The 12184-nt window shown below is 60.3% G+C and overlaps 1 protein-coding gene across 2 annotated transcripts in view; it reads left to right on the forward strand.

Moving 5' to 3' along the window:
- Positions 1-12184, forward strand: part of TAFA5 (TAFA chemokine like family member 5) — a 94044-nt gene that overhangs the window by 78858 nt on the left and 3002 nt on the right. For both annotated transcript variants that reach the window (XM_087814030.1, XM_087814031.1), the window contains exon 3: positions 2972-3099. In XM_087814030.1, coding sequence (XP_087670156.1) covers positions 2972-3099 — 128 coding nt within the window. The remainder of the gene's footprint in view (positions 1-2971; positions 3100-12184) is intronic.

Consider the following 12184-nt stretch of genomic DNA (forward strand, 5'->3'; position numbering starts at 1 on the left):
TGTTGGGTAAAGCGAGCAGATTCCCATGTAATGGAAATGAAGAAACAGCTTATTCGGGGGAGCCCCGCAGTGTGTGAGCAGGGGGCCTGGGTGAGCAGTGAGCAGCACAGCCCCGGCCCCCCGTGATCAGCACCGCCTGTCCCTGTCCATCTGTCCACACCCCAGTCAGCAGCATGTGTGTCCCCGCAGAGCTGTCCCTGGAAGTGTGCCATCCACCCACTCCAGGGCTCAACAAGGTCACCCCTGTGGTCCAGTTCCTTAGATTTGGGGGGGTGGCGGGGGGCTGGAGGGTCAGCGGGACAGAGGGGAGCCGGCCCGAAGGCTACACCACACCCGTGCTCACCGCACACGCCTGCGCCCAAGACACGGAAGCCCCCTGTGTGGGCGCAGGGAGCTGGGGCCGCCCCGAGAGCTCTCCGGCTGCAGGGCAGGCGCCTCCGGAGCCCCTGCTGCGGCCCAGGCCGGTTCTGCTCGGTCCCGCAGGCCCCGGGCCCGGCCAGGGCTTGCTCAGTGGGTCTGCGGCCCCTGCTGGCGGCCCCTCCGGTCAGGCCCTGTCGCTGGGGACCGGCCACAGTGTTCCTCAGACTTAAGTCTCATGAAAACCCTTCTAAGGGGAAGATGCTTCCCTGCCCCCCCCCCCAGTATCGGCCTAACTAGTTTCTGTTGTCACGTTGCAGGAATCTAAGTGAACACCAGGCCGGCAGCGCTCGTTAGACTATAAACTGGAAAAACTGAAGCCCATTTAAAAATTAAACAAACACAATGGCAAAACCAATAACATTTAAATTTGCAGGGCAGCTGCTTGGCGCAGACGCGCTCTAGCGGCGGGCTCGCCGTCAGTGGACCCGCTGGCTCCTGCCGGGCTCGGGTCCTCCAGCATCTGACAGCGGGCGCGAGGGGGAGGGCGCAGGCCTGAGGCCACTGCGCCGTCCTGTGTAGAGCAGGCATTTCGTCCCCCGCAGGACCGTCCCACCAGCACGTGAGATGGGAGATCCCGGTGTCTCCCCCTCGGCCTGTTCCCTGAGGACAGGCTTCATCCCACAGAGCGCTGCGCTGCCTTGAGGGCGACTGGGGTGTGGCCAGGCGACTGGGGTGTGGCCAGGCTGATGTCTGCGCAAAAGGGACTTGGGAGGGACCACAGAGCTCGCCGCAGCCCTCGTCACCCTCACGTAACAAAAACAGCCCAGGTGAAGGCTCATGTTCTCCCTCCGTCTCCTGGAAGAAGGAGCCTGTCCCCAGGTGGGTCCCCGGAGGCCTGTTAGGACCCCAGTCGGGGCACGTGGCCCTGGAGGCCCCTCCCTCCCACCTGCCCCGTGGCCGGGCGTCGGTGTGGCCGTGCCCCTGGTGAGGGGCTGCCCCTGCTGGCTCACTGCTGACTTTATCAGACGTGTCCCTGCCGACCCTCTTGCCAGGTCCGTGTCACCCGTGGCTGCCGCAGTCTGTCCTTAACCCAGCCACCGTCTCCCTGACAGATTGTCAAATTTCAGCTGAGTGACCAGGACCCGCCTGAGCCACTGCATGTCCAGGACCTGCGCCCCGTTGAGCCCACAGCTTCTCAGCCCTTCTCCTGACGCCGGGACCCAGGCAGCCGGCCCTGCTCCTGTCCCAGGACCATGAGGCCGGGCCCAGCCCGTGGTGGCCTCTGCCTGCCCGTCATTTCTCCCTCCACCCTCCTGCGCCCCTCCCTGAAACGTGTGCCCCTCACTCTGTCCCCAGCCCTCTGTCCTCACGGCGCTTGTGTCCTCTGTTCTGTTGTCACAAGTATCTGGGCTGTAGCAGTGGCTTCATTCTGGGGGTTGGGAGGCCGGGGAATGAGCCCCTGTGCCCAGAAGCACCCAAAGGTCCTCTGAGAGGGAGACTCAGAGCCCAGAAAGGAGCAGGTCACTCCGGCCAGAGCCTGAGCCCTTGGGGTCTCCACTAGAGAGAGCAAGGCCTGCTGTGTGCACACGTGGACATGTGGGTGTGGGTGTGGGTGTGGGGGGGGTGCATGCATGGACGTGTGTGGGTGCGTGGACATGTGTGGGTGTGTGGACATGTGTGGGTACATGGATGTGTGTGGGTGCATGGACGTGTGTGGGTGCATGGATATGTTTGGGTGCAAGGTGAAGAAGGCCTGGGCTGGGTTCTGGGCCTGCATGGTCCCCTCAGTGGCCCAGGCTGGACAAACCTGCTCTCCACTGGGCCTAGGGACAGGCGTTAAGGCCATGACCATAAATGACCCCAAGCTCCTGACCCGCCCTGGGAGCCCCTCGGCGTTTTGACACATGAATAGTCTGGGACCTTGTCCCCAGCCATCAGCCACCATCACTCAGGCTCCCTCAGCACCGTCAGCCCTTTGGGGACACTCTCTCCCGGCCAAGAGCTGCCACAAAGTCTGGGCAAAGGAATGAAGTTGTGACGTGTGGGATGAAAGGCCCTTTGTCCCTGGGACGTGGTGGTCCGGCGCTCTGCCTCCCAGGCCTCCAGCAGGAAGTGGGCAGGGCTGGGCGCGCAGAGCCGCCTTGGCAAACAACAGGCAGTGTGTGCTGAGCGTCAGCCTGCAGCGCCCTCTGCAGGGCTGGCCCGGGCACACCCAGGCCTGTGTCCCGGGGGGACAGCGGTCAGTGACTCTGAGTGTCCTCCCATCTTTCATTCTGCAAATGTGTCCACTTGCCTGCTGCACGCCAGGCCGCTCACCAGTGGCCCCACACATGTGGCTGTGTGTGCAGATCAGTGTCCATGCACATGTGTGTGTTTACATGTGCATGTGCCTGTACATGAGCATTTTGTGACTTGTGCATTTCTCTGTGTGTGTGTGTGTGTGTGTGTGAACTGTGTAGCAGGTGCTGTGGCTGGGTGACAAGGGGGAGGAGACACGGCCTGGCCAGGCCACCCTGAGTGACACCAGGCTGTTCTGTCCCCAAGGTCGGGTGCACAGGTGCTGTCGTGTGTGGGCCAAGGGGGACTGACCGGCTCTCTCTTCCCCCTGCAGCCCGGATCATCAAGACGAAGCAGTGGTGTGACATGCGTCCCTGCCTGGAGGGGGAGGGCTGTGACCTGCTGATCAACCGGTCCGGCTGGACGTGCACACAGCCCGGCGGGCGCATCAAGACCACCACGGTGCGTAGCGGCCCCTGGCCTCCTGGGGGGCCCTGGGGGAGGGGAAGAGGCCTCCGCCATGCGGCATACCCGGGAAGGGAGGTGGCCCTCACACCAGCAACGACAGGCACGGAGGAAACTGGTCCCTGGCTTCCTTATGGGGAGATCCCACCAGCCCCCTCAGCCTCCCAAACCCCCACGCCTCCCTCTGGGGACCATCAGTCTCTCTCCAGCTCTCCCCACTGTCCCCAGCTGCCCTCTTGGGCCTGGCACCGAGTGGTTGGACAGAACTGCCCTCCAGGCTTGTCAGACCGAAAGTTCTCTCTGTGCCCACAGGAAAGATCATTGGTGGAAGTTGTCTTGTTTCTGGGGGATGTTAGAGTCCCCACCCCAGAGGGGCTTCAGGTACCTCCCCGGGGAGAAGGGACTTTAAAGAGAAAGGACCGGGTGGGGTGGGGTCCTCCTCCCAGCATCGCCTCTTGCCCAGGCTCTGCATGGTGGCCGTTAGGACAGAAAGAGGCCCCAGAGGGTTTTGGGGTCCTGGCCGTGATTTCCGCCAAGGTGCCCTGGGCGTGCATCTGGGATCCGGGCCCTTTCGGGAGGGTCTCTACCAGGATCACTCGGGGGCAGAGGAGCACCCGCCGTGTCCTGTCCTGGCGGCCTCTCAGGACTCGGACAGGCTGTTTTATCCACATGCTCTAGGGACCAATTTGGTTGGGCCCCACGGCGGGCCCCAGGCCATGTGGGGTTTGAGCACCATCCAGGCCTCTGGGGACACACTGAGGACAGAAGCTGTGAGGTGGCAACTCCAGCTAAGGCTGCACCCCGGCCATCCCCTGGCGGAGTTTTCATCTGTCAGGGTCCCCGGTGTCTGTGGGATCGGGCAGCTGAGCACTGAGGCCGAGATGGAGCCGGTGTCCCCGGCCCCAGAGCGTGAGCCTTGCGCGTGGGCCTTTCCGGTCCCGCTTTCCCGTCCCTGCGCCCAGGGCCCGTGGATACGTGGGATGAGTTGGCGCATTGGTTGACTGACCGGGCCCCCGACGCGTGCTGGTGCTGCCGTCCCCAGCCCCCCGCTTCCCAAAGCACAGGCCGTCCCCCGTTAGCCGGTCGTGAAGGTGTCGGTGGGTCACTCTCAGCAGCGAGAGGGAGGAGGAAACAGAATAAAATGTCAGAGGGCATCCATGTCCAGGGTGGCGCTGCTCACCGAGATGTGCGTGGTCCCGGTGGCAGACACAGGGACTGGTGGGTTTGCAGTGAAAACCTGGGACCGCCCTGGGGGATGTGGGGAACCAGGCGTCCCTGCTGGGTTTCCAGGCTCTGCCTTCTCTCTCCGTCTCTGCTCTGTGGACCTTCATCTGCCTCCAGCCGGGTGACCCGGGTGGACATGACATGTTCTCCCCGGGGTCCAGGGCAGTGACCCCTCCTGGCACCGCACACGGGCTCGTGCTCTTGGGGACAGGCTTCATTGGACAGTCACCCCTCTCTTGGCCACGCCCCGCCCTGTGCCGTGAGGCTCGCTGAGCAGGGAGAGAGGAGGAAGCCGGGTCCCGGGGCCGTACAGCAAGCAGGCCCCTTCCTGCCCACTCGCCGCTTCTGTCCGTGGACCTCGTGGCCACAGGTGCCTGGTGCCCGTGTTCTGGAATATTCTAATCATGCTCATTTGTCCACGTTTCCCCACATTTGTGTGTTGCAAGGTGCCCTAACTCTGAATAAACCGCCAGGTTGAAATCCATTTCCAGATCAGCTTTGAAGCACCTCATTGGGATTCTGTGCGGCATGAGGACCCGCTGTGGGCCGAGCACAGTTCCGGGGTGTCGGCCTGGTTCTGTTCAGGAACCAGGTTTCAGGGAAAGTCATGCCAGCAACAGCACACTCCCTGGAGCAGAGAGGCCGAGGGTGCCAGGCAGCAGCGGCCTCTGATCTCATGGGCACCCAGACATCCAAGCTCTGCCCAGCCCTTCTCTGCACCGTGAGCGACGGGATCCTCACCCTGGCTCCACCCAGATCCGTCCTGTGCTCCCGAATCACCGCCTTTCATCACACAGTAACGGCCGGCATCTCAACACATTTTGTGTGTAAACAGAAACGGTCTGGCCATGCGGCAGCCGCTGGTATTGTGGAGATGAACATCCTTCGTTTGCTCGGCAGAAAGGAGCCCAGAAGCAACAAACAAACGGGCCTGCCCAGGCCCCCTCTTTCTCGGGCACCTCCAGCCAGGAGGTGTCACAGGCAGCGGCTGTTCGGGTAAAGGCCCTGCATTCTCTCAATTTGCCTTGAAGCCGTTGTTCTTAACTATGTAAACCCAGAAGGGCTGACGCGGAGGAAAGGGGCCCATGGAGGACCGTGACTGGGTGAGCCCGTTGTGGTGTGGTGGTCCTGACACCGCAGAGGTGACAGGTGTGCCCGGAGGCCCCCCCGTCCCCCCCTCTCCTCCTGCCCCCACATCCTTGTTGGCCTCCACTTGGCCCCCAGGGTCCCAGAGAGCCAGCAGCTCCCCCAGGATGCCCTGGAGGGGTGCTTATTGGGTGGCAGATGGGCCTGCACCTGCACAGATGGCCCCAGAGCCGGGTGCATTGCTTAGAACATGAGAGTCAAAGAGTTTGCTGGAGAAGTGGAAGCAAACGCTCAGGCCGGAAGGTGCTGGCCAGGTGCCCTGTCCCACATCCCTGCCCGAGGGTCCCCAACCAGCCATCCTAAGGGGCAGCAGGGCCCCGCCTTGGCTGTGGGACGTGCCCCACAGAGGGGCCTTCAAAGAACAACCTGAATGGGACAGACCTATGTTCTGGACATGCCGCTGCCACCACGAGGCCCACCCACCAGGATGCCCGCCCACCTCCGCCTCCCTGCCCCGGGCCTTTGCCGAGGCCGCCCTGGAAGCCGACGTCAGGGGCCCCGGGACTGGCCGCCCCCCGACCCCCCCCCACCAGCATCGCCGTCTTGCCAACAGCGAGGTGTGATCAGGACTCAGAGCTCGAGGTGACCCCACGTTCCCAGCGGAGCCGCTTAATTCCTTCCAGTTCCTGCCCCGGGTCGCGAACTCCTGGGCAGAAGGTGGGGCAGAGCGGGACCGGCTTTCTCTGCAGCTTTACCGCGCGGCCTCCTCGCCATTGACTTTTGCAGGAAGGACACGGGTGGGAGCGACGGCGCCCGGCTGTGCTGCGGGGGCGGGTCGTGCGTGGAGGAAAGGCGGCCGCGGGGCCTCGGAGGCTGCAGGGCAGCGGCCGCCCGCCTGACCCGCGCGGACGGTGTCCCGAGCCGAGGGCCCAGCGGCAGGCCCCGCCCCGCCACAGCCACGCCCTCAGCAAGCCACGCCCTCACTGCCACACCCACACCCAGCCACGCCCCTATTCTGGCCACGCCCTATTCCGGCCACGCCCCCAACACAGCCACGCCCCTATTCCGGCCACACCCCCAACCGCCGCACCAACCCCTAGCCACACCCCCAACACAGCTACGCCCCCATCCCAGACACACCCACACTCCAACTGCGCCCCCAACACGGCCACGCCCAACACAGCCACGCCCCTATCCTGACCACGCCCCTATCCCGGCCACGCCCCCAACACAGCCACGCCCTCAACAGCCGCACCCACACTCCAGCCACGCCCCCAACACAGCCACGCCCAACACAGCCACGCCCCTATCCCGGCCACGCCCCAACACGGCCACACCCACGCCCCAGCCACGCCCAACACAACCACGCCGCCAGCACCGCCCCTCCCAGGCCAGCCTCGCCCACGCCCTCAGGCCCCCTACGCCCTGTCCCTGTGTCGCTGTCCTCGTGCTCTGCCCTCTCTGTGTCCCCAGAGGTGACCCTCTGTCCTCAGCTCAGCTCCGAGGCCCAGACAGCGGCGCCCGGGGACCTCCTGCAGGCGCCGGTCCAGAGGCTCCCGCAGCCCGGGGATGAGACCCGGCGTCTGGCAGAGACGCTTGTTCAAGTTCAGTCTTTATAAGGGAACAGAAGGGTTTGCGCCTGAGCCCGGGCACTCTAATGCCAGGTCCCCGCCGCGCCCGAGCTGCAGCGCCGGCTCCCGCTGGTACCGACGGCCGAGCGCCGGACCCCGAGCTCCTGCGGGACCCCTGGACCGTGGCGCCCGGAGGGTGCGGGCGGCACCTCACTGGGCCTCCCCCGGCCACGAGCCCTGCGCTGGGGCCGCTGTTCTTTCTGGATCCGGTAGTTGTCCCACTGCCCGTGAGGGTGACAGTTCTAACGTGCCCGTGGTAGGTGACCTTGCCGAGGTCGCTTTAACCTGAGCCTCAGTTTCCTCATCTGTAGAGGGCGCCCCAGGCTGGCCTCACAGGGGGTGGGGACAGAGACAAATGATGGATCAGAAACTTTTCCAAAACCCAGGAGCGCCTGTGCAGGTAGATAGTGGTTTTGGTCTCGTGCCACCTTCTGGAATACTCCCGAGTCCCCGTTGCCTCGGAATGCGCCACGCCTCAGCCCCCGCGGGGAACCTGGGGGCTTCGGGCGTTGCTGCCACACAGGGAAGCCCAGGCACTGGTCGTGTGGCTGCGTCTCTGCTTTGCTTGGTTTGAGGGGGCATCCGGCCTTGTGTCGTCATGGCCCACGTGCCAGGTTTTCTCAGGACAGGTGGGCATGTGACAGACTAGGAGCAGGTGAGCAGGAGATGGTGGCAGCCCCTCCTCCCGGGACCATGGCCACCCGCCACCAGCAGACAGGCTCCCCGACATGGGGAGGAGGGAGGAAGGCCCTGCCCCTCTGCCAATCCTCGACCACGAGCGGTGGCCACACTTTCCTGATGACCACGGCAGATGGGCCCCCTGCTGCACAGCCTCGGCCCAGCTGCCACCTCCACATGTTTTTGGAAATAAGCACAGTGGCGCCACGACCTGAAGAAAAGAGAAACGTGTGCTCAGGTTGAACCCGCCAGAGGCGCCTCCCAGGAACAGAGCTGAGACACCTCGGAGGAAAAGCTCTGTCCTCCGTGGCCATGGCCGTGGCCTCCCAGAATGCAGACACATCCTGGGAACCCCTTGTGCCGGCCTGACGTCAGGCCCTGGAGGCTGCTTGGTGTCCGAAAGCCAGCAGGCAGAGAGCAGCGTGCCCCCCGGGACTCGTCCCTTCACCCGGTGCAGCAGCCTGGCAAGGAGGGGAGGTGGCCCTGGAGGGAGCGTCACTGGCTGGGCAGAGTTGGTGGGAAGAGCCGCTCACGTGGGGCAGGAGAAACAAGAGGACTGGCGCCCGGGGCCTAGTCAGCGGCTCATTTCTCCCTTCTCAGGAGCACAGACCTGTGCAGCTCAGGCAGAAAGCCTGGCCTCCAAGTGAGAAAGAACCCCATGGGGAGGTGCCCCCCCCACCCCCACAGGGAAAGCCTGGGGCCCCACACTAGGATCTTGGGTCTCTGCACCCTCCCCCAACCCTCTGACCAGCCTGGCCCCGGCGAGGCCACCCGCACCCTCAGGCCCTTTGAGGGAGGGTGAGGACTGGCTCCCACCGAGCCTGCTGTAATTCCAAGTGAGGATGGGCCTGTGCCTGTTTACAGGAGAATTTTAAAAAATTGCATCGAAGCCAAATGCCCACGTGAGTGTGAAAACATCAGCCCTCTCTATGGAAAGGAAACGTTCTGAAGATGTAAAGGCGGTTAGCTCTGAAAATAGCCTCTGCACTAAACAGGTGAGGTGCCCGGAGCACATGTGCTTCCTGGGGTCAGAGGGACACAGGCCTGTGGCTTCTGTGACGCAGGACCGAGGTGCCGAGGGAGAACCTTGCCGTGGAGTGCAGGCGGACCTCCAGAGGGCTGCTGGTGAGCGAGGGATGAGCCCACAGAGGCCCGAGGAACGAGTGCTGTTGGAAGCTGCCAATGAAAGGAACGTCACTGCAGAAAACCAGCGCAGTGACATGGACCAGCCTCCACCAGGAGGCGATTTCTCGGGGGCAGCAAAGAAATGGAGCCAGAGAGCGGAGGTGGCAGGTATGGAGGACGGGGGTCGGTGTCTCACCTGAGAAGTGAGGCTCCGAGGGCAACCACAGTAACAAGAACAGAACAAATAGGTTAGGGTAGAAACGGAGCATTAGAAAGAAACTCTCGGGAGCTGGGGGTAATCCCCGATTTAAAACAAAACAAAAGCAGCCCAGACCTGGCCATCCTATGGCAATATCTTTGAGTTGACAGAGTACAAGAGAACTAAGTCTGGCGGTTATAGTGGGGGGGAGAGTATAACAGCAGAAGGAGGGGAGTCCCCAGAACCATGAAGGTGCAGAGAGTCCCCAGAACCACAAAGGCGCAGAGACGCGCCCTCCGGACCCCAGGAGGCCCAGAACCAGAGGCCAGAGGGAGGATCGTCTCCGGAGATTTGGCTGAAAAAATGTTTTGCTTATGAATTCAGCCCTATGTCTAGTTGTTGTTTGGACGAAGGGACTATACAGTAGTTTTAAATGTGCAAGGATGTGGAAAGTGCACCATCCACGTACCTTTCCTGAGGTGAATGAAAGATACACTCGAGCCAGTCGAAGGCGTAAAAGTCTGGAGCAGAACATGGGAAAGGTCATGGGTAGGAGGGTGGATGGTGACTGTAGATAGCAGTTAAACATGGGGGGGTATAAGTCATCCCCGTGGCCGTGGGTATGAACGTGCGCATGGAATCCACAGCAGTGGTGTTTAATACTCTGCCTGCCGTGGAAGGTGATGTTGTGTGATGACAAGCTGAGGTGTAATCTCGGGTTAAATGGACAAAGGCTGGGACGGGGCCGCTGCAGAGCCCGGGCCACCTAATGTCTCTTCATGAACTGGAAGGAACCCCAAGGACTTAGGTCATGAGAGAAAAGGCTTCGTTATCCAGGGTGCATATGAATCACACGCCAGCCGCCAGGAGTGGAGGAAAAAAACACAGTTTCTCCTAAACCACGGCAGGAGGAAAAGCGCGTGATGCCTTGTTCATGTGCGTAGAGTAGAGAAAGGAACCACGAGAGGAGCAGAGCCATGCCGTTCGTGCCTGAGACTCGGTATCCGTGGTGACAACAAACGTAAATGGGTCAGTTTCCTCTACTAAAAGGCAGAGACCATCAAATAGGGTTTTGTTTTTGTTTTGTTTTGTTTTTTGTCTGTTTTCCACTTTTTTGTTCTCTGTAGGGTTGTTTTCTTTTAATAGTTTTAAAATAGCCAAACGTGTGTTGCCCTCTGAGTGTTCCTACAGACAATAAGGCTAAAAGCAAAGAATAAAGATTCCCCAGACAAATGAAGTGCAAAGGAAATCAGTAGGTAAACTATATTATATTGTCCCGGAGTGACTGTTAGTTGAGTGTCATCCTGGGCATCACAAGGTTGCCGGGTCTATTCCCGGTCAGGGCACATACCTAGGTTTCGGGTTTGATCCCTGGTTGGGGCATGTATGGGAGGCAACTGATCAATGTTTCTCTCACATCGATATTTCTCTCTCTCCTTTCATCTCTAACAATCAATTTTTTAAAAAGAAATATATATCCTCAGGTGAAGACCAAAAAAAAAGTGTGCAGCCGGCCCACGGGAGTCCTGTGCAGGGTGTGAATTCAGGGTACAGGGTCCCATCCTGGGTAGAGCGTGTGTCATCTGGTTGACCCAGAGCGAGTCACTTACCCCTCTGCCTCAGTTTCCACATTTATAAAATGGGAAAGTGCTATTCTCGGCTTCCTAGGGCTGCTGTGAGGATTGAAGATTAGAACATCGATGCCTTACTGCGTATCTGCGAGTTCCCTGAAAGATGGACTCGTGAGTGTACCCGTGTCTTTAAATAACCTTACTTCTAAATCAGCAAGAATTGAAAATAAATAACTTTAGCTATTGAAAGAGCCACGCTAAAAAAAAAAAAGAGGAAAGAGAGACACTAGTAAAGATGAAAAAGAAATACTTATGAATTTTAAGAAGAAAGGCCTGGGATTGATCATTGCTTCTCTGCCAAGATTAAAAATGTGTTCTCGCCTCTGTCACGTACGGTTATTGTTTTAAGTTAGAAAATGAATCTGCCAGGAAGACGGGACAATTGGCCTGTGTTAGAGTCTTGGATTATTCAAGAGTGCGCTTCCATAGCTAGTGTATCGATCACTAACTTGGGAAAATTTTATTAACTATATGATTTTCTGGGGGGAAATTACCAAAAAATAGCTAGAGAAGGAGAAATACGTTAACCTTCTGCAGTAAAAATCCCAGACTGGAATTTAACAGTCACGCGCTTGAAAACACTTACTGTGCAGGTAACTTTCCCAAAACGCTGGGGCGTTACCCAGTTTATTTTAGGGACCAGGGAAGCCGGATGCTAGAAGTGCCCCCAAAGGCAGACAAGTTCATGGCGAAGTCGACTCGCTCAGCGGAGACTCGGAGCCTGTGACGTGGGCCGGGCTCTGGGCCAGGCTCCGATTCACTCAGCAAAGTCCCCTCATACCCAGCGTTGCTTTGGGGTTGCCGACAAATATGGTGACCCCGCCCCTGGGATGCGCACTCCCCAGACGCAGAGGTGATGGGGACACGGGCCACCTGCCCCTGCCAAGAGTCGCGGCCTGCTGCACTCTGCTTCCCTGTAAAAGAACAGGACGCGGCCTCACCGCCGATCCGTGCGGGAGACGAAAGTGCATTTTAATATTTCAGGATCAGGAGGACGGGCCCTGGCAGGAGATAAATAAAAGATGTGCTCTGGCCCAGGAGGTGCCCAGAAAGTCACAGGCAGACACCAGACTCGTGCCTCCGAGAAACATCGGTGTCGCTAACAGCAGACCTGCGGCCAACCTGGAGGGGAAGGCAGCCACCGGGGACCCAGCGCCCACCTGAGACCTGAGCCCGCGGGGCGCTTAGCCCGGCCCCTGCCCACCGGGTCCCAAACCCCCCGTGTGGCCATCCCGTGAGGGCTTGCTCGTGGGAGTCCCGGCAAAGACAGCCACATGCGCATGTGTAAGAGGAACTAGGTCATCATTGCTGACCAGCGAGGTACACAGGTGCTCCCAAGACCCTGGGGACCTGCCTTGGAAACGAATTACGGAGTTGATTAAATTGGACCAAGCAGGAATATAGAAGGTTCTCCGCTTGTGTTCAGTGTAAGTTTCATGGATACAAACAAGACCAGAGGTCAGCAAACCGTGGCCCGCCGGCCCCATCCAGCCCCCACCTGTGTTTGT

This window comes from Miniopterus natalensis, chromosome 2, assembly GCF_054644295.1.
Source record: "Miniopterus natalensis isolate mMinNat1 chromosome 2, mMinNat1.hap1, whole genome shotgun sequence".
In the NCBI taxonomy this organism is placed as follows: Eukaryota; Metazoa; Chordata; class Mammalia; order Chiroptera; family Miniopteridae; genus Miniopterus; species Miniopterus natalensis.